We start from the raw sequence: 21282 nt of genomic DNA on the forward strand, positions 1-21282 counted from the left end.
TGGGCCCGTGAGCCATGGCCACTGAGCCTGCGCGTCTGGAGGCTGTGCTCCGCAACGGGAGAGGTCGCAACAGTGAGAAGCCTGCGTACAGCAAAAAAATAAATTAATTAATTAAATAAAGTAACCACAGACTCATATTGAAGCATACGTTTTTTCGTTTTTGTTTTTTTTGGCCATGCTGCGCGGCTTGTGGGATCTCAGTTCCCCAACCAGGGATTGAACCTGTGCCCCCTGCAATGGAAGCGTGGAGTCCTAACCACTGGACCACCAGGGAATTCCCTGAAGCATACTGTTGACTATAACATGCAATCCGAAAGAATGAAAGTTAAGAAAGCAAAAATACACATCCAAGGCACACTCATATAAGTCCATCATACTTCTTTATAGTTTTGGTGATATTGTACATCCCATGTGCTGTGATAAGATAACCTAGACTAGAAGACTGATGACCAGAACGCCAGCTTATTGATGACAGTGAAGACTGTAAATGCAAAGAGGAATAGACTACTTATGTCTGCTAGTTGAAATATGTAGTCTCTCCTATGAAAAAGCCTGGAAAATAAGTCAAAGTGCTATTATAAGTTTGCTTGGTTATTATGGACTTAGAATAGGGGGTGTGATATCCTATGCATGGTTTTTATCATAGATATATATCTGCAAGAGAGACCAGAATATTCACTTCCGCTTATCGGGACAGCCCTTCCTCATGCCCCAATAGTGCTAATACATACAGCCCTTCCTCATGCCCCAATAGTGCTAATACATACAGTATAACCATTGGATTCCACTCTTCCTAGACTTTATGTACACTATTTTCTTTCTGTTAAGTGCCTGCCATATGTCATTATACTCATGATATACTAACCATGTTTTCCTAATCACAAAGTATTTACAATATTTTTAACTTTTTATTTTGATACAGTTTCAGACTTAGAGAAAGAGTACAAGAAGAGTACTTAGAATTCTGATACCCTTCACTCGGATTCCCCAAATGTTAACATTTTCCACCTATTTGCTTTATCCTCCCATCTCTCAATGTAGCTTTGCAATAGAGTACATAAACCAGCATGCATTGTTTTTTTAAAATTGAAGTATAGTTAATTTACAATGTTTCAGATGTCCAGCAAAGTGACTAAGTTATTTTTATGCCTGTATATATATACATATATATATACTTTTTCAGATTCTTTTCCATTATAGTTTTACGAGATACTGAATATAGTTCCCTGTGCTATATAGTAAATCTTTGTTTATCTATTTTATCCACCACATTGATCTTTAAACCATACAGTTCAGCTACGGCTGCTTAATTTTCTTTCATTATATTTCCTGTAATGTGACTATATCATTTCTTGCTTTCTTTTAAAATTTTAGTTCCTTGCCCAGCCACTTGGGCTTAGAAGAGAACTGGTATTTTAAGTCCCTCAGGTAATAATTTATAAAAGTTACCATTTTTTAGTTTCTATCTTATTTTCTGGGCCAAAGTATTAGAAGCTTATGTTTCATCTAGAAGTCTTTTTTACTCCCCTACTTATCCTGTTTCTTTCGTTATCTAAATTTAGAATGTGGATGCCATTCCAAATCTTTTAAAAATATTTATTTATTATTATTATTATTTTTTAAATTTATTTATCTATTTGGTTGTGCCGGGTCTTAGTTGCGACCGCGGGCTTCTTAGTTGCGGCATGCATGCAGAATCTAGTTCCCTGACCAGGGATCGAACCCAGGCCCCTGAAACAGGATCACGGAGTCTTAACCACTGCCCCGCCAGGGAAGTCCCCATTCTAAATCTTTGTAGCAATACAAGGACAAACCTCCAATACTGAAATTAATATGGTATTTATAATGGAAGGTCATTACCCTAGAATGCATTCTTCAAATCTATAAGCCAGAAATATTTAAAATATACCAAAAAAAAATGTTTAGGTACAGGTGCAAATCTCCCTGTGATAGTCTGCATTTGCCTTTTTTACTCTTTCGTACAGCTGCAGCAGATGGAGGGGGATGGAGGAGAGCAGGGTCATTTGATCTTTTATTATTTTCTGAAGCCTCTCCAAGAGAACCTTTGCAGATTAATTTTGTCCTTTGAGTAAAATAAAATTAATGTCCTAAGAGCCACTATAAAATGCCTGGTCTCCAGCCTTCTCCTTAGGGTTCTGTTTCTGTATCTTGTAATATGACGATAGTTACTGTGTTACGGAAAGGTTTTTTTTCCTTTTCATCTTTCATCCTTTTTATGTTTAAGGAAACTGCTGTTTTATTAACCCCTGATATAAGACACTAAAGGAAAATCCCTACTGTTACCACTGAAGCCATGTTTTCCTCCAAGACTGGCCTTGACTTGACTGAATTTTATTTCTAATGTAAAACAGCTCTTTTCTTACGAAGAGTCTAGATTGAACACCAGGTACCAATTTATTTATCAGCATCACACCGGGAATAAAAGGCGCTCCTCCAAACCATGGGGGAGAATTTCAGGGCTTTCAGGATTTTCAAAACGTCTTCACAATTCTTGTGAACACTTTTTTTTTTTTTTTGCGGTACGCGGGCCCCTCACTGCCGCGGCCTCTCCCGCTGCGGAGCACAGGCTCCGGACGCCCAGGCTCAGCGGCCATGGCTCACGGGCCCAGCTGCTCCGCGGCATGTGGGATCTTCCCGGACCGGGGCACGAACCCATGTCCCCTGCATCGGCAGGCAGACCCTCAACCACTGCGCCACCAGGGAAGCCCCTTGTGAACATTTTCTGATTTGGGTGCACTGTGAGCCACAGGGCCTGGAGCTCAAAGTCATCCTCCGAGAACTCACACACAAGAGGGTCCTGAAGGCATGCATACCTTTCTTTAAGTCAAACTGCTTTTCCCTCTTAGATCTGGAATCCAGATCATTTTTTATCGGCAAAAATATAGACATTATCCTGTGGATAAAAGTTCACATTCTTTCCGTTCAGAGTAACGATTGTAAACTTGATCAAAGAACTCGGGAGGAGAACGGATGCATAGAGCAAGCAATCAGAGGTTTTTTTTTCATTTCATTCAAGTTGATGTAGTACATCATTATACCGCATAGTAAGAGCATTGTTGTAAAGAATATTAAATAAGTAGCACTCAGCAAAACAAGACAATAAGGGAAGGCTAGGATGTGGGGTTTCGGAGAGTTGATATTTCCTAAATTGAAGTTAGAGAAGTCCAGGAAATTGATAATTCTTAGGACAGTCTTATAGGAATGTGTGCCTTTAAGGAGTTTTTTTAAAAAATTCTTTTCCATTATGTTTTATTACAGGATATTGAATATAGTTCCCTGTGCTATACAGACCTTGTTGTTCATCCATTCTATATATAATAGTTTGCATCTGCTAATTCCATCCCTCCCCCATACACACTCTCCCTTGGCAACCACAAATCTGTTCTCTATGTCTGTGAGTCTGTTTCTACTTTGTGGATAAGTTCATTTACGTAATATTTTAGATTCCACATATAAGTGATATCATATGGTATTTGGCTTTCTTTCTGACTTCCTTCACTTAGTATGATAATTTCTCAGTCCATCCATGTTGCTGCAAATGGCATTATTTCATTCTTTTTTATGGCTGAGTAGTATTCCATTGTATAAAGAAGTTTTATTATTATTATTTTCAATTTTATTTATTTATTTATTTTTGGTTGTGTTGGGTCTTCGTTGCTGCATGCTGGCTTTCTCTAGTTGCGTTGAGCGGGACCTACTCTTCGTTGCGGTGCGCGGGCTTCTTATTGTGGTGGCTTCTCTTGTTGTGGAGCATGGGCTCTAGGTGCGTGGGCTTCAGTAGCTGTGGCTCGCAGGCTCAGTAGTTGTGGCTCACAGGCTCTAGAGCGCAGGCTCAGTAGTTGTGGCGCACGGGCTTAGCTGCTCCGCGGCATGTGGGATCTTCCTGGACCAGGGCTCGAACCCATGTCCCATGCATTGGCAGGTGGATTCTTAACCACTGCGCCTCCAAGGAAGTTCCTATAAAGAAGTTTTTAACAAAGAATTAGAAAATATAAAGAACCAAACAGAATTGAAGAATACAATAACTGAAATGAAAAATACACTGGAAGGAGTCAATAGTAGACTAAATGAGGCAGAAGAACAGATCAGTGAGCTGGAAGACAGAGTAGTGGAAATCACTGCTGCTGAAGAGAAAAATGGAAAAAGATTGAAAAGAAATGATGACAGTTTAAGAGACCTCTGGGACAACACCAAGTGTGCTAATGTTTGCATTATAGGGGTCCCAGGAGGAGAAGAGAGAGAGAAAGGGCCTGAGAAAATATTTGAAGAGATAATAGCTGAAAAGGTCCCTAACCTGGGAAAGGAAACAGTCACCCAAGTCCAGAAGTGCAGAGAGTCCCATACAGGATTAACCCACAGAGGAACACACCAAGACACACTGTAACCAAAATGGCAAAAATTCAAGATAAAGAGAGAATATTAAAAGAAACAAATAACATACAAGGGAACTCCCATAAGGCTATCAGCTGATTTTTCAGCAGAAACTCTGCAGGCCAGAAGGGAGTGGCACACTACTTAAAAGTAATGAAGGAGAAAAACCTATGACTACTAAGCATACTCTACCCAGCAAGGTTCTCATTCAGATGTTTTTTTTCAGGATTTTATTTTATTTTCTCCAGGTCTTACTGAGATATAGACCCACAGCACTGGGTAAATGTAAGGCGTACAGCATAACGATTTGACTTAAATCATCATAAAGGGATTATCACAATAAGTTTGGTGGACATCCATTATCTCACATAGATACAAAATGAAAGAAAAAATGTTTTTCCTTGTGATGAGAACTTTTAGGATTTATTCTCTTAAGAACTTTCATATATAACATACAGCAGTGTTAACTATATTTATCATTCTGAACTGATTCGGATTTGATGGAGAATCAAAAGCTTTACGGACAAGCAAAAGCTAAAAGAATTCAGCACCATCACATCAGACCAGCTTTACAAAAAATGCTAAAGGAACTTCTCTAGGCGGAAAAGAAAAGCCCACAACCAGAAACAAGAAAATTACCGGATGAAAAGTTTACATTCTTTCTTTGCTAGTAGAAAAAGGGGGGAATGGAACGTTACCTGGCAAATAGCAAAGAGCGATGCAAACACGAGCTGGTAACATTACTAATGATGGTAATCAAAACATAAAAGGAGGGCTTCCTTGGTGGCGTAGTGGTTGAGAGTCCGCCTGCCGATGCAGGGGACACAGGTTCGTGCCCCGGTCCGGGAAGATCCCACTTGCCACGGAGCGGCTGGGCCCGTGAGCCATGGCCACTGAGCCTGCGCGTCCGGAGCCTGTGCTCCGCAACGGGAGAGGCCACAACAGTGAGAGGCCCGCGTACAGAAACAAACAAACAAAAAACATAAAAGGGATTTCAGCGCGAAGAAAGGACTGGCGATTACACTAACAGCGAGAGGCGGTGTGAGAAGGAGAAAGAGTTTTGCAAAATGAAGCGCTATACTGTAACTGTTGGGAGTGGGCGGAGGGTCATCAGGGAAGTGAAGCAGGTGACCGTGATTAGGCTTCGACGGCCTCTTCTCGTCCTTAGCTTTCTTGAGCCGGGGCCATTATATTCGCCGATGCAGGTGTACTTCCCTGCCTTGGTCTAGTCAACTGAAACCAAGTCCCAAACTCACCTCTCCGGAGCGCCCGAAAGCCACAGACCTCCCATTTCCGGGAACGACTTCCAGCCCGCTGGCGCGGAGCTTAACGCTCCCGCCCTCACCTGAAGGACTACGTCCTGCGCAGGCGCAACTCCTCGTCCCCCGTCCCCACGCCGCGCCACGCTCCCCCTGCGAGAGCAGAGGGAGGCTGTCCTCGCGCGTCGCGTATTTTGGCTGGCGACTGCGTCGCGCAGTCTGACGGGCCTATTGCGTCACTTCCGCCCCCTCCCGGGAGGAGGCGCTGGGCCGGTGGCAAGCCCCCGGAGGGAGCTGCACTAGTACGACGGAAGATGGCGACGAGCGGCGGCGAAGAGGCGGCGGCTGCGGCGCCGACGCCCGGGGCCCCGGCAACGGAGGCAGACACGACCCCGGGCTGGGAGGTGGCGGTGCGGCCCCTGCTATCCGCGTCCTATTCCGCCTTCGAGATGAAGGAGTTGCCGCAGCTGGTGGCCTCAGTCATCGAGAGGTACCGGGCGGCGTCCCCGGTGGGGCGGGAACCGGGAGGGGGAGGGGAGGTCGTGCCAGAGGATCTGGACCCTCTGCCCGGCTACCTCCTGAGGCTCTGAGACCGCGGCCCTGGCCCCGGCTTCGGGGCTCCCCGGCCCTGGCAGAGGAAAGCTTGTCTGGTGTTCTTCCGCCAACCCGGGTAAATCCTGTGCCTCAATTTCCTTCGCGATCAAAACTTTTGAGGACGCCCTCTCGGGAGGGCGTGGCCGGGCTGGTTTCGGAGTAATTTTGAGATGCATCGACCTCGCAGGGGAATGTTCCCAGGGCTGCCCCCTATGTTAAGGTCAAAGCGCTGATGAGTTTGCATTTCTCGTCAGCGCTCTTCCCCCTAGCCTGGGCCGTAGCGGAGCCCGGGGTTTAAATTGAAGAGCTACCACATAATTTAATAACGGTCTCCCTGGTGCTGTAATTACTTGGGGGCACGTGCTGTTTCTGTGACTGAAGCCACTAGTTATCATTGATGACTTTCTTTTCAGGTTACACTTACGGTATATTGCTACCGTAACGGTCTTTGATTAAAAACATTGCAGTGTTATTCTGAGAGGTCATTTTCCCACTGAAACCGTATACTCGCCCTGTCTCTCAGTAAAATATCTTTAGACTCTTACCAACGGGACTGTTTATTGGTTTGCTGTTACATGAATTTTTCTTTCTGAGATTCTTAGATTGTGAGAGTTGTGTACATACAAGGCCAGTGATATCACAGTGCCTGCCTTTTCCTGTCTTACCTTCCTCAGAGCAGTCTTTCATTAGTTTAATGGTAGACCTACCTTTAAAGCTAGTCTCATTTTCATTTTTCTAGCCAAACCTGACTTCAGCAACTTTCTGCAATTGCTAACTGGGTCATTTTAGCTTCATGCCAACAAGAGTATACCTACATGTTATCCAGAAGATTAGAAATTGCTATTTATTACTCAAGGGAGGCCCATGGTTTGACACATTGTCTGTTATAGTGTTTATTGTTAGGTTTGTGATACTTTGGATGAGGTTTAAAAAAACAGTAAGATAATGGTTTGGTTTGGTAGGTTCACAGTTAACTTTACAGATGGATTTTCCTATCTTATTATTAAGCCAAGAAGTTTCGGAAGATGTAAACAAATATCAAAGATACTGCTCTCAAATTATGTAGTCTCTTTATAACTGTTTTAAACATTTGGATTAGTGGTATTTTTCCCGAATTACACTTGTCGTGTTCCACTTTTTAGAACATTTACTTTTATGTTTTTATGGACATGAGCTGAGTAGGTAATAAAGTCATTTGTTGACACCCTGGCCCATACATCCAGTATTATGGGCCCACGCCTTTTAAACTGTAATAGTTAAGCAACTCCCTCCAACCTGTAGAAGGAGCCAAAACCAAATATGTCAGGGTACGTTTGAATTTTGCCAAATAAGTGATAGTGGCCCCTCTTGCACTCTGTATAGCTCAGATAATCAAGGGTTGCCTGCGTTTATAGACACTAATAAGACCTCTTTTCATGGTTTGGAAAAGAAATCCAAACTGATGGCTGTTTAGTAACACATATTTTTATTGGAAGGCAAGATCCTTGAAGTCTCTGTTCTGGTTTTTGTGGCTCAGTCAACTTGGAAAGCCTGTTATGTGTCCTCTTCAGGCTCTCTGAGAGCAATATGATCTGAAGGTTGTGCTTATTGTCTGAGAGGTCATTTTCCCACAGAAACAGTTTTTTCTCTCTCTCCCTCCCTCCCTCTCTCAATAAAATATTTTCAGACTCTTGCAAATGGGACTGTTTGTTGGTTTGCTGTTACATGGTTCTGTAATTTCCAGAAGAAATATCTGGCTTACAAGTTCTTTACAGTTAGAACAACTAAACATATCAAGTGTTCAGTTTGGTGTAGAGCAGAGGTCAGCACATTTTTTCTGTAAAGGGTCAGAGTAAATTTAACCTGCAGGCCATACGGTGTGTACACTCGTCATCTCTGCCATCGTATGGCGAAAGCAGCCGTACACATTACATAAATAAATGGGTGTGGCTGTGTTCCAGAATCTTATTTATGGGCACAAATGTGAATTTCGTATGATACTTACATGTCACAAAATGTTCTTTTGATTTTTTTTCTTTCCAGCCATAAAAACACATGTAAAAACCATTCTTAAATATGGGCTGTACAGAGATAGGTGACTGGCTGGATTTGACCTGCAGGCCAACCCCTGGTTTAGAGCACAAAAATTAATACCCTGCTATCAATATTCTGTTTCTCAAAAGTTTTATTTGCTTTTCCAAAAAAAAAAAGGTGTCAGAATTATTTCTTGAACATCAAGTTATGGCCACTGAGTATAGAACCAGGTCAGAGCCAGCACTGTACAGATGCTGTGGCGCGCTTCGCTTTGCAGGTAATCAAAGGTTTAGGTGCCTAGGCTGCTACTTTACCTCTGTGGTTGCCTCTCCCAGACAGTCCCGTGTTTCTTTCTGTGGTTATGCCTTCCATGTTTTTCTTCTTTCCCTCCAGGGACCTTCTATTTTTCTGTTGCAGTCTGCTACTCTCTGCTTCCCTTTTTTTTTTTTTTAACTTTTTTTTTTTTTCTTTTTGATGTCCTGGCTCCATCATGTCAGCTCTTACTTCCTATCTGGTGGCCTGCTCATCCATTGAATTCCTCCCTTTTTTTGACCTTTGAGGACGATGACACATGCCCTGAGAGACTCCTCCGCCATTCTACTTTCTGTCTCTATTCTTTCATACTTTTATAGTTGGAATTGACCTTTGGGCTTGAAGAAAAGGTAGAAGAAATAATTCCTAGATCCAGACCCTGTTTTTTTTTTTTTTGGCAGCACCACAAGGCTTGCAGGATCTTAGTTCCCCAACCAGGGATTGAACCCGGGCTCTTGGCAGAGTACTAACCACTGGACTGCTGGGAATTCCCTGGACCCTGTTTGTTAAGTTTGACTTTGTAACCAAACTGAAACAAAGGAGGGAGTAGCATGGATAAATTGGGAAGCATACTCTCAAAAGTGTCATTAGATTTTTTTTTTTTTTTTTTTCTGTACGCGGGCCTCTCACTGTTGTGACCTCTCCCGTTGTGGAGCACAGGCTCCGGATGCGCAGGCTCAGCGGCCGTGGTTCATGGGCCCAGCCGCTCCGCGGCATGTGGGATCTTCCCGGACCGGGGCACGAACCCATGTCCCCTGCATCCGCAGGCGGACTCTCAACCACTGTGCCACCAGGGAAGCCCCTGTCATTAGATTCTTAAAGGAGAAAGATATCTGAGTTTACTTAAAGGGGACTTCATCTTCATTTCTACTGCTTATTGATAGCATGTCTTTTAGCAGTAAAGACTGAAAATCTTTTAAACACCATTACTTTTCTAGACCAGAAATGAAGCGAGAACTAGCTTAACGGAGCACATGCCATATGTGGGCTTAATTGCTTAAAGTGTAATTGCTGAATGTAGCCTTATATACTACCCAATACAGAATTCCTTTTTTTTTTTTAAAATATTTCTTTATTTATTTGGTTGTGCCGGGTCTTAGTTGTGGCACGGTGCACCGGATCTTTTTAGTTGCCACATGCAGGATCTAGTTCCTCGACCAGGGATCTAACCCGGGCCCCCTGCATTGGAAGCTCAGAGTCTTACCACTGGACCACCAGGGAAGTCCCCAGACTTCCTTTCTTAACTCTGTGCAGGATAAGTTGGTGAGAATGGTTCTCATTGAATAATTTGACTGAGTCTTTGTAGATTAATAAAAAAGAAAAAAAGCCCTTTTCCCCTGAGCCAGTCCTTCCTAGGCTGTCCAGCCTTTCTTAGTGATAAGCCTCCTTGAGTCCCTGCCTCCCAGCTATTTGATAAAATTTAGGCTGAGGAGGCCTACTTGGGAAGGCAGAAGCTGTTACAGCATCCCCATTAGATAATGCAGTCATTTTCTAAAAATCTCTTAAGGGAGAAAGGGGTGCACTAGTGCCATCATCAGCCGAGTTCGTGATTGACCTACAGAAAGCAAGCCAGCCACCAAATGATAAGGGTATATAGTTAGTTGTGAGATTAGGTAGTTTCCATGTCTCAGTATTACATTCCCTGCAGGTTTGTGGAGAGTGTGAGGGATGTATGTGAAAACTTTCAGTTCTTTGGTTAACATGTATTAAGTACTCTGTGACACACAGCAGATGGTCAATAAACACATATTTTTTAAATGAATATAACTCATTAATGTATTTGTTATGCTTGTTTCATGATTCTAAGTATCTTGAAACAAGCATAATAGATTCTATACTTGGGAATTTATGATTCTGTTGAGGGGAAAGGGCTTTGTGGAGTTTCCACAGTTCACAACAAAGATATAAATAGTAATCTAAGAGGGAGAAGGAAGGTGAATCCTTAGTCTTTTATTTTGCTACATCTGATTTTTCACCTCTTCCTAGAAAAACCCAGATATTTCCAGACCCTGGCCAGTTCTTTTTTACTTACATGTCAAATTGGACTTCTCTGACCAAATTGGACTTCTGCTTAGCTGCTGTTTCCCTTTATGCTCTGCATTGCATTTATTTTGTATGGAATAAAACCACTTCAGATTCCTTGTCTTTTCAGCAGTGTTTGAGGCTCTGTGATACTTTTGTTGCAGTTTGTTAGGCGAAGTAGACGTTTGAGGAAAATAGCTTGACTGCCTAGAGGAGAGATATTTTTACCTTGAAATCTCCTTATTTTTCTTCCTGTCATATTTGCCTTCAATTTCTGCATTCTTCCCCTTCCTACCTAACGTCTTGCCCTTTCTTCCATTTTTCCATTTCTTTGCCTCCTTTGGTGACTTGGTGTCCGTCAGGTTCTTGGGAAATGAGGGTGGGGTGAGGAATTGTGGTGGCACATCTTCATCAGGGTACTCAAACACAGTTGTTTCTTTAGAATCAAGAGATAACAACATTGTCCTTTGGGCCACATGTCCACCTGCCTACTCTCCCCTTCAAGTCTCTCTTTTTTTTTTTTTAAAGAAGGCACTCCGGTATATTTTCTTTTTCTTTTCTTTTTCTTATTTTGGCCGCAACGTGCGGCATGCAGGGTCCCAGTTCCCCAACCAGGGATCTCACCCTCGCCCCCTGCATTGGAAGGGTGGAGTCTTAACCACTGGACCACCAGGGAAGTGCCCCACCTTTAAGTCTTTTTAAAACTAATTTCCCTAGGTTTATCCTTACTTGTCCTAAGCAAATCGTAAGTTGAGCCTCAGGACTGCTCCATTTTTTTCTATTGCCAATGTCCATCTTTCCCCAAAGTGCGTTCTTTGTTCTTGATTGGAATAAGGCAGTTGTGTATTTCTAGGGCAGGAAGTAGGGTTTGTTAAATCATAATAGGGCAGCTTTGAACCAGGTAATTAAATATGTTTACTCCTATATTTTGGATATATTTTATTATCTGAATGGGAATGAAAGCAGCAGAATAAGTTCGTTCTTTGGATAGGCAGTCTTCCTCTTAGTTTTGGTAAACCTGTTCAGTTGCAAAACGTGGGGGTAAGCAGCTCTGAAACTTTGAAATGAAGCAGAGAAGGTAAATACTTAGTAAAATGGATCAAATTACAGGGTGGGGAAACCTTAGAACAATGAATGCATAAGTGTAAGGATGGGAGTGAAGGAACGGCTGTTCGTAGGAGGTGGAAGCAGGGGGTTGGGGAGTTCTCTGCTGAATGTGATATGACCCTCACCTGTGTGATGGCCTCTGAAGCTTTGAGTGTTGCTTGATGTTTTAAGGTTTTTGTTTCCTTCTTTTTGTCCATCTGACAACTAGGGAGAAAATGATCCTTGATGGGCAGGGAGGTTCTTGCACATCATAGGTGCTCCATAAATATTTTTTCTTGGTGAAGGAGATATTCCAAGATAAGGATCTGATCTTTGATAAACACCCGTTTTTCCTTGATAAATCTCCAAATAGCAAAGTGTTTGCAGTGCCAGACTCTTAAGTGTTGTTTGAGGTGATTCATCACTCACGATGGCACCTTCCAAATGTTGAGCTTGTCTTTTTGGCTCCTGTGTTGATTTGGCAAGTGGATAGAGTCCTGACTCTGTTTACGTTTCCCTTCCTAGGCTGATAGTTCTTGCTGGAGAATTAACTTACTGAGGAAACTATTTAGCCACATTGCTCTCCTCTTTCCATTTAATAAGACATTTTAGTGTTTTCTTTGCCTTCTTGTTCCGTGGGTTGCAATTAGCATCTGATTTGATAAAGAGAATGACATAAATGTATCCAGCTGTTAGACGTAGTTGGGCTCCAGATTTTCACTGAAGAGGCCATTTTCTCAGGTAAAGATAAGGGATGTGGTTAGTAATCACTTTGTTGTGATCTAGCTGTATCCTATGGGTGTGGGGAGGGGGATGGAGGACTCTGGTACCTAAAGAATTTTGGATTTTATCACCCATCAGATGATTTCTTCCCTTGAGTTGTTGATTCTTTTTAAGTTACTGCATTATGGACTGGCCTTGTTTGGTCTTCAGAATGTGTTACTATAGTCTGTATTCCCACTAACAGTATTTTGAGTGCCCTGCTGTACCCCTCCTTTGGCCAGCTCATGGCATTATTAGCTTTGTCTTTGCCAGTCAGTAATACAGGTCAAGATGGTATCCTGTTGTGTTTTTACTTGTATTCCTTTAATTCTAAGTGAGTTTGAAAGTGTTTCCTGTTCATTAGCCTTTGCCACTTACTAAGCCTGATACCTTGAACAAGGTACTTAGTTTTAACTCTCTAAGCTTCACTTTCTCAACTTGGATATAGGGATGATAACAGTGCCTACCAAGTAGGATTGCTACAAGGATTAAGTCAGGTAATGCCTGGAAAGGGGTAGGGTATCTGGCATATAGTAAGCACTAAGTAAATGTTGGCTGAATTATTTTCTTTGCAGTGAATCAGAAATCCTGCACCACGAGAAGCAGTATGAGCCATTCTACTCATCTTTTGTTGCACTTTCCACACACTATATCACAACAGTTTGTAGCCTCAGTAAGTATTCTATTCTTGTCATTCCCTTTTAAGGGCTCATGAATAGGGAAATTGTGTGTCCTCTTGTTACGGTGTCTGAACAAGTTGTTAATGAAGTCTGTATTTTAGTTGTAACCTGTTCACTCAAGAGCGGAGACAACTGTCAGTATGATAAGGCTCTGGAAGTTCCTTTACTGAGGCCAACCACAAGGGATTTAAAAACTATTTGGTTTGGACATCTATTTCATAACCATTAAGTTAACCTTCCTTGCCTTTTTAATCAAAAGCATTTTATTGATTTTACACATGTAGTTATTAATGTGCTAATTTTGGGGGGCAGGGTGGGTGGGATTGGGGGGTTAGGTGGATACTGACCTGGGGTTAGCAGCCACTAACCAAGGCTCTATTCCTTATTTGATTTTGGTGAGAAGTTAAATTCTCCTTTTGTGTTCTCTGGTGTGTGACTGGATTTCAACTTCAGTTCCCCATCTTTTAAACTTTTCTACCCGCAAACGTGACCAAGCCCTTACTTTCCACTATTTCTGAAATTTTGCATTTTCACTTTTTTTTTCCAATCCTAACTCATATAGTTCTGAAGAATTTGAATTATTTTACTTAAATAGTTTGCTAAGCAAGCAAAGTGAAAGGAAGTTACAGGGTTGCTGAGTAATCTTTCGGTGTCTAGTGCTGTTTATTATAGGCATTGGCTACCACTGTAAGAATCACTTGTAGATTGGAGAAACTTTGAGTAGGAAGCCCGTTGCAAAAAGGGAAAGGAGAGGTAGTGTAGTCTACTGGGTAAGAGCATGAACTTTAGAGCCAGACTTCCTGGATTTAACTCCAGCTGCGTGACTTTGGTCAAGTCATTTAACCTGTCTATGGTTTAATTTCCTTATCTGTTAAAAAAAAAAAAAAAAAAAGAAGGGGGGTAACAATATTATCTACCCCATAGAATTGGTTTAGGGATTAAGTGGGTTAATATATTTGAAGTGCTTGGTACTTACTGTGATGTATTTCCTATTATAATTATCTTAATTTCTAGTAAATGTAAGATAAATTGATCTAGAAGCAGTTGATGCTTATCAATGCCAAAATGCCTGTAGGGTTGTTGGTTCTGAATAATTATTCTCGTAGAACGATATTGGGAATGTTGGACACACGGAGCTCAATACTTATTTGGTTTATTGACTGTGAGGCTGAAGTGAGTTATAGCAGTCTGAAGTTAAGTAAAATTTATTCCTTTCTCAGTTCCGCGGAACCAACTTCAGTCTGTGGCAGCAGCCTGTAAAGTCCTGATTGAGTTTTCTCTCTTGCGTCTGGAGAATCCAGATGAGGCTTGCGCTGTGTCCCAGGTAAGAGTGATGGGCCCATTTCTGGCCCTTATTTTGTGGTAGGCTTGTGACTGACAAGTGGAATGATGGAGAAGGGATGGCATAGAGCAGGGTTTGGTAAACTTTCTCTGTAATAGACCACATAGTAGATAATTTGCCGACCATCCAGTCCCCGTTGCAGCTGATCTCTGCCTTTTAAACTCTGCCTTTGTAGTGTGAAAGCAGCCACAGACAATAAGTAAATGGATGAGCATAGCTGTGGTCCAGTCAACTTTATTTACAAAAATAGGCAGTGGGCTGAGCTGGGGCTGTGGTTTAGCACCCCCTGGTATAGAGGACTGCAGAGGCTTTTTCAAGGATTGCAAAGATATGCCTGTGGGGGCCAGGCAAGTGACATAAAGTGAGTCAAGTATGCTGGTTGAGAAGGGTGCATGACCCAGCTATAAAGGGGCCAATTACTGTTTGGCTCCAGCTGACTGTTGCCCTACAGGAATGGCAGCAGAGTTGCTCTGTCTTGTAAATTATTGAGAGAGACAGGAAATCTGGATTTGTATGTTAAATCTTCCATGTTTTAAAAAGTTGGCCATAACTTCAAATTAAAACAACAACAACAACAACACTGAGAACAGTAAGACAAACCTGCAAGCAGATATGGTCTGAGGACCATCAGGTTGTGATCTCTGCTTTACTGTTTTTCCTAATTGGCAGTTCTTGGTATGAACCTAAATTTGGCCCTTTGCCAGCTAGAAGTCCCTAAAGAATAGACTCTTCTAAAAGGCATATTTGAATTTTTTTTTTTTTCCAGAAACACTTGATTCTCCTCATCAAGGGCCTGTGCACTGGCTGTAGCCGATTAGACAGAACTGAAATTATCACATTTACAGCAATGATGAAATCGGCCAAGCTGCCACAAACAGTGAAGACACTGTCAGATGGTGAGTGTTCCTTCGCCAGACTTGGTTTCCTGGCCAGTCCTCTGGCCAGCTATTTCCTCTTCTGCCTTCTAGCGGCACTCCCCTCATCGCTCTCTTGCTTTCATATTTTGTAGTGGAAGATCAGAAAGAGCTGGCTGCACCAGTAAGCCCAGAGCTGAAGCAGAAGGAGGTCCAGATGAATTTTTTGAACCAGCTGACGTCAGTTTTTAACCCTAGAACTGTAGCATCATCACCCGTAGGTCCACAGACTCCGGTGAGTTACTTCAGCCAAATGGCCTCATCCTGTGGGGTTTGTTAAGATAATACTAGGAAAAATAGCTAACAAATGTATTTTACATTTGTGATATAAAATGATATACCTTTGGTACAAAGCTGAAGAATACAAACCAAAAATAAGTAACACCCCAATTCCTTCTGTTCACAGTTATTACTACTTTGAGGACCATTTTTCCAACATTTCTCAATGCAAGTAGACAAAGAGCATGTACTCCTTTCTGTAAAAGGCATCACTCTATACTAGTTACAGAATATATATATTTTAAAGCTATATATTTTCCCCCTCCTCTTGGAAAAATGACTTGTATTTTCCCCAGCGTTAGAGAGGACTTTCCACCTCATTAACTGGGGGGTCTGAAGAGTATCTGTGGAGCAGCTGTTTAGTTTGGATGGTTGGTTCTATTCTGAACTTGAGGACAGCAGTCAACAGATGATAGTATCTTGATGGGCCTTTCACATCCTTTGTTTCTCTTCAGGCGGAAGGAGAAAATGATGAGCAGTCATCCACAGATCAAGCCTCTGCTATCAAAACCAAGAATGTGTTCATAGCTCAGAATGTGGCTAGTCTTCAGGAGCTTGGTGAGACTCTTAATTGTCATCAGAAAGGTGGTTTCTCTGCTTTCAGAAATTCCTTAAGTGGAAGAAAATCAAGCAGCAGAGGCGTGTTTGTAAGGTTGAGCTTTTTCATTAATTCAGGTGGCTCAGAGAAGCTGCTGCGTGTGTGTTTAAACCTGCCCTATTTCCTACGCTACATCAATCGGTTTCAAGATGCAGTGTTGGCCAATTCCTTCTTCATCATGCCTGCAACAGTAGCAGATGCCACTGCTGTTCGTAATGGGTAAGGTGCCCCAGGGTGCATATGCTTTGCGTTTTAATGCTGCTCTCAAGAGAGAAACTGGTTAGTTTTTATGGCATGCCGACTTTCTTTAACTATCAGATTATAGAAGCAAGTGACTCAAAGAGACACTTTTGTTAATCTTCTCTTGTATTCCAGTTTTCATTCACTGGTGATTGATGTAACCATGGCATTGGATACCCTTTCTCTACCTGTGTTGGAACCTCTCAATCCTTCTCGTCTGCAAGATGTGACAGTCCTCAGCCTAAGTTGTTTGTATGCAGGTGAGAAGTTGTTATATCTGATCTCATTTTCTCAGCCAAGGACAGTTACACTTTCTGGAAACCATGAGATCCTTCTGAGTACTCTCTCCCCCTTTACTTAGACCCTTCCCCCAAGGATCATCTAAATATCTCATCTAGATGAAATGAGGTCTCAATAGGAGTCTTGTAAATTCGCTTATTCAACTGCTGCCATTGTGTTATGTGGATATTTGATTTCATAGTGTGCGCACACGTTAAGTGTCTGCTGTTTGAAAGCAAAATTCCAAGTGCTTTTGGGATATTGAGATGAGCAGTATGTAATCCCTGCCCTCAAGGAGCCTATACTCGAGGAATGGAAGATAGATAGGACCACAGAGTGTAATATAAAACAGGAGATGATAAAGGTGATAAGAGAAGTATAGAATATTATGGGCACACAGAGAAGGGAGAATTGAGTCTTGCTATGGGAGCAGATTTGAGGAAGGATTCATAGAACAGGTGGTATCTGTTTATATTGATAAATGCAACGACTGTTATTCTTCATGCTGCCGCAAAATCCCCTCCCTTCCTGTTGATTATGCTGCCTTGGAAGTGGGGCCTGACAACTGGTGTTTACTCTCTTTTAAGTTATTGTTACAGTGGCTTTTTAACCCAAATTACTGATCCTTGGTTTTAAATACCATAGTCCTGGTATGTCTTGGGAGACATAACAATTTTCGACGTTTACTGGGTTCTGTGAGTGAGGATATGAACAGCCTTGGAAACCTGACCTTGGGAGCACCAAGAAATTGCTGAGGTTAATCATCTCCCTACATTCTTTGAATGACTTTATTATAAACATCTGTGTGTAAACAGGAATCTAAAGATAAACGCACTTTCAATTGGGGAAGGCAGTATTCACAAAGGAGTTCTGTTGATGTATCTTGCAGGGCAGGTTGGATTTCAGTTTGGCTATCCCTAGGCAGAGGCAAAAGCAGGACCAAGAGTATCCTGGTGTGCGTGCGTGCGTGTGTGTGTGTGTGTGTGTGTGTCTCAGTCACAGAGGGCTGTGTGTGTGTGTGTGTGTGTGTGTGTGTCTCAGTCACAGAGGGCTGTGTGTGTGTGTGTGTGTGTGTGTGTGTGTCTCAGTCACAGAGGGCTTAGAAATGCAGTCTAAGTCATTTGGACCATATCCTGTAGACAGTAGAGACCATTAAAGATTTGAAGTGTGCTATGATCTGAGCTATGCTTTAGGAGCACATTGAAGCAGTAGTACCAGGCTGGAAGATCTGCTAGGAGGAGTTTGTGGTCATTTGGGCAAGACAGGTGAAGGGCCTGAGCGAGAGCAGCAGCAGTGGGAATGGAAAGCTAAGGCAACGTGTGAGCAGGCGTTCTCTCCAAGCCCACTTCCAGTGTTTATTCCTAGTTTTCTATCTTTGATTTTTGCATTTTTAAATTTGAGGTTTATTAATTTCAATTTTCAGGGAATTTCTTGAATATCGCATGGATCTCAGTGTACTTAGTTGATCAGGATTAAAGAGTCCTTAAAAATTCTTAGTTGTGGGCTTCCCTGGTGGCGCAGTGGTTGAGAGTCTGCCTGCCGATGCAGGGGACGCGGGTTCGTGCCCCGGTCCGGGAAGATCCCACATGCCGTGGAGCGGCTGAGCCTGCGTGTCCGGAGCCTGTGCTCCGCAACGGGAGAGGCCACAACAGTGAGAGGCCCGTGTAACGCAAAAAAAAAAAAAAAAAAAAATTCCTAGTTGTTAAGGGACTTCCCTGGCGGTCCAGCGGTTAGGACTCTGCACTCTCACTGCTGAGGGCACCTGTTCAATCCCTGGTCGGGGATCCCGCCTAAAAATTCTTAGTTGTTTAAAGAGCCCAGATTTGGATTGTTATTGAAATTTGGTCACTTGGAATTTGATTTAAAGAAAGGAATTTGGCCTTGATGTCTTTGAGAAATACTAAGTGTGGGATTGTTTTTTTTCCATCATCTTAAAAATTTTAGAAATATTTTAAAATTAATAATTTCATTTTTAAAGCAGTTTTAAGTTTGCAGAAAAATTGAGCAGTTTGTACAGAGTTCCCATATACTCTCTCTCCGTTATATACAGTTTCCCTTATTGTTAACAGTTGCATTAATAGGATACATTTGTTGTAATTGATGAACTAATATTGATCCATTATTGTTAACTGAAGTCCATAGTTTACTATGTTAGGGTTCCTTTTTTGTGTTGTACAGTTCTCTGGGTTTTGACAAATGCGTAATGTCATGTAACCATCATTGTTGTGTCATAAGAATATTTTCACTGCCCTCCAAATTCCCTGTGTTCCACCTAGTGGTCCTTCTCCCCTACCCTTAACGCCAGTCCCTAGAATCCACTGATCTTTTACTGTCTCCACAGTTATCTTTTCCAGAATGTCATAGTTAGAATCAACTATGTAGTATGTAGCCTTTTCAGACAGGCTTCTTTTGCTTGCAGGGGGCGGGGGGTTTCAGGACCCCCCCCGGATACGAAAATCCACAGATGCTCGAAGTCCCTTGTATAAAATGGTGTAGTACAGTCAGCCTCAGCATCTGCAGATTCGGCATCCACCGATTCCACTAGCTGCATCTCCAGATGCGGAACTGGGGATGTGGAGGGCCAGCTGCATGCATTTAAGGCTCCTCTATGTCTTTTTGTGGCTTGGAAGCTCATCTCTTTACTGATGAGTAATATTCCTTGTATCGATATACCACAGCTTGTTCACTGATTCACCTATCAAAGGTCATCTTGATTGCTTCCATTTGTTGGCAGTTATGACTAAAGCTACAGTAAATATTTGTGTACAGGTTTTTGTGTGGATGGAAGTTTTCAGCTCATTTGGGTAAATACCTAGGAGTGCGATTGTTGGATTGTATGGTAACACTGTGTTTGGTCTTGCCCTTATGGAATTTACTTTCAGTAATCAAATCATGGAATTGCTTGTAGGTGGGCTGTGTTTTTGTGTTTCACTTTCTTGGAATGTGTGTATCTCTTTTTCAGGTGTGAGTGTGGCGACTTGCATGGCCATCCTTCACGTGGGTAGTGCCCAGCAAGTGCGGACAGGGTCCACGAGCTCCAAAGAAGACGACTATGAGAGTGATGCAGCTACAATTGTCCAAAAATGTGTAAGCTACGCCTCTGGGGACACGGAACCTTGATTATTCAAATAAGGGAATATGGCCAGTTCCACTTTCTTTCTTTTTAGAGGGAAGGACGTGGAGTGCTCTCCATACCCCTTCCCCTTGGGTAGTAGGTCTAAGAGGTAGGCCTTTAGCTTGTTTTTTTGGCAGATTGGTTGGCTCTGCAGGAAACACTGCAACTTTGTGGTGGCAGTGGACTTTGTGAAAGATGAGTCATTCAATCAGCAAATATATATAAGGGCTTACTGTGCTGTGTCAGTGTACTTGCAGTGGAGGCATATTATAGACACAAGACAATTTCAGATAGTGATATGTGGATTGGATGAACAAATGTGATAGAAAGTGATCTGATGTGGTGCTGGGTGTGTTGCTTTAGATTGGGTGGAGGGGACACCTCTGAGAAGGTGACATGTGAGCTGAATGAAAAGATGGAGTCAACATCTTATGAAGGTCAAGGAAGGTGTGATGGAATTCTGTCATTGGAAGTGGCTTGAGGATATTGGTGTCTTCAAGCTAAATCGCTTTGGGTAGGATTTAGCCTTTGTAATGAACTGTGTCACCTTGCTCAGATTTTTGTGTATGTTTGATATTGGACAGCTTGAAATCTATGACATGATTGGACAAGCGATCAGCAGTTCCCGCCGGGCTGGTGGTGAGGTAAGAAGTCTCTGCTACATTCCTGTCTTATATCTAGTCTGTAAGGTACGTAGCCTGTAAGATCTCTGTTTATATATATTTTTTGTGCCTTTTTCAATAGCACTATCAGAACTTCCAATTGCTGGGTGCCTGGTGTTTGTTAAACAGCCTTTTCCTCATATTGAACCTCAGTCCTACTGCCTTGGCTGATAAGGGGAAAGAGAAAGATCCGCTGGCTGCTCTTCGGGTCAGAGACATCCTTTCTCGCACAAAGGAGGGAGTGGGCTCTCCAAAGCTGGGGCCTGGAAAAGGGTATGTGTCCCCTTGACTGCCGCTCAGGTTTTGTTTTCCTGCCATTTTATATTGATGGGGAGCTAGTGTTAACTCCTCTCATCTCCACAGCAATAGAAAAATTTGCCTGCATCCAATTGAATGTAACTACTAAGAGGATGATCATAGTTTACTGTCTCTACATCATAGCTGTATGATTTTGGGTAAATCACTCATTCTCTCCAATCTTGTTTCCTTCTCTATAAGAGGGAGAAAACATCTGTGTAATACATATTTTAGGACTTCTGTGAGGTTCAAATCAGAAAAAAAATGCTTCTATTTTATAAAATGGGCTTGTTTGACTTGGGGTTGGTTACTCACTTGTGTGTTTAACCTGTAAAGTGAGGATTCTGTCAGGTCCTCCTGGCTTGCTTCCTGAAACATTTACTACTGTTTTGATGAAATCTGGACAGAAGCCCTTGCTTGCCAGGAAAGAAGTTAG

General features: G+C 42.3%; 1 protein-coding gene across 7 annotated transcripts in view; it reads left to right on the forward strand.

Moving 5' to 3' along the window:
• Positions 1–5934: 5934 nt before the first annotated feature.
• The window catches only part of UBR4 (ubiquitin protein ligase E3 component n-recognin 4), a 128642-nt gene continuing 113294 nt past the window's right edge, over positions 5935–21282 (forward strand). For 5 of the 7 annotated variants that reach the window (XM_060310362.1, XM_060310369.1, XM_060310384.1 and 2 more), the window contains exons 1-11: positions 5935–6141; positions 13016–13113; positions 14341–14444; positions 15229–15358; positions 15472–15611; positions 16111–16213; positions 16331–16472; positions 16629–16753; positions 19735–19859; positions 20472–20531; positions 20632–20822. In XM_060310362.1, coding sequence (XP_060166345.1) covers positions 5966–6141; positions 13016–13113; positions 14341–14444; positions 15229–15358; positions 15472–15611; positions 16111–16213; positions 16331–16472; positions 16629–16753; positions 19735–19859; positions 20472–20531; positions 20632–20822 — 1394 coding nt within the window. In that variant the 5' untranslated portion in view covers positions 5935–5965. The remainder of the gene's footprint in view (positions 6142–13015; positions 13114–14340; positions 14445–15228; positions 15359–15471; positions 15612–16110; positions 16214–16330; positions 16473–16628; positions 16754–19734; positions 19860–20471; positions 20532–20631; positions 20823–21282) is intronic. The other 2 variants (XM_060310379.2, XM_030876615.3) reach the window with 1 other exon arrangement.

The sequence above is a fragment of the Globicephala melas genome, chromosome 1, assembly GCF_963455315.2.
Source record: "Globicephala melas chromosome 1, mGloMel1.2, whole genome shotgun sequence".
Classification (NCBI taxonomy): domain Eukaryota; kingdom Metazoa; phylum Chordata; class Mammalia; order Artiodactyla; family Delphinidae; genus Globicephala; species Globicephala melas.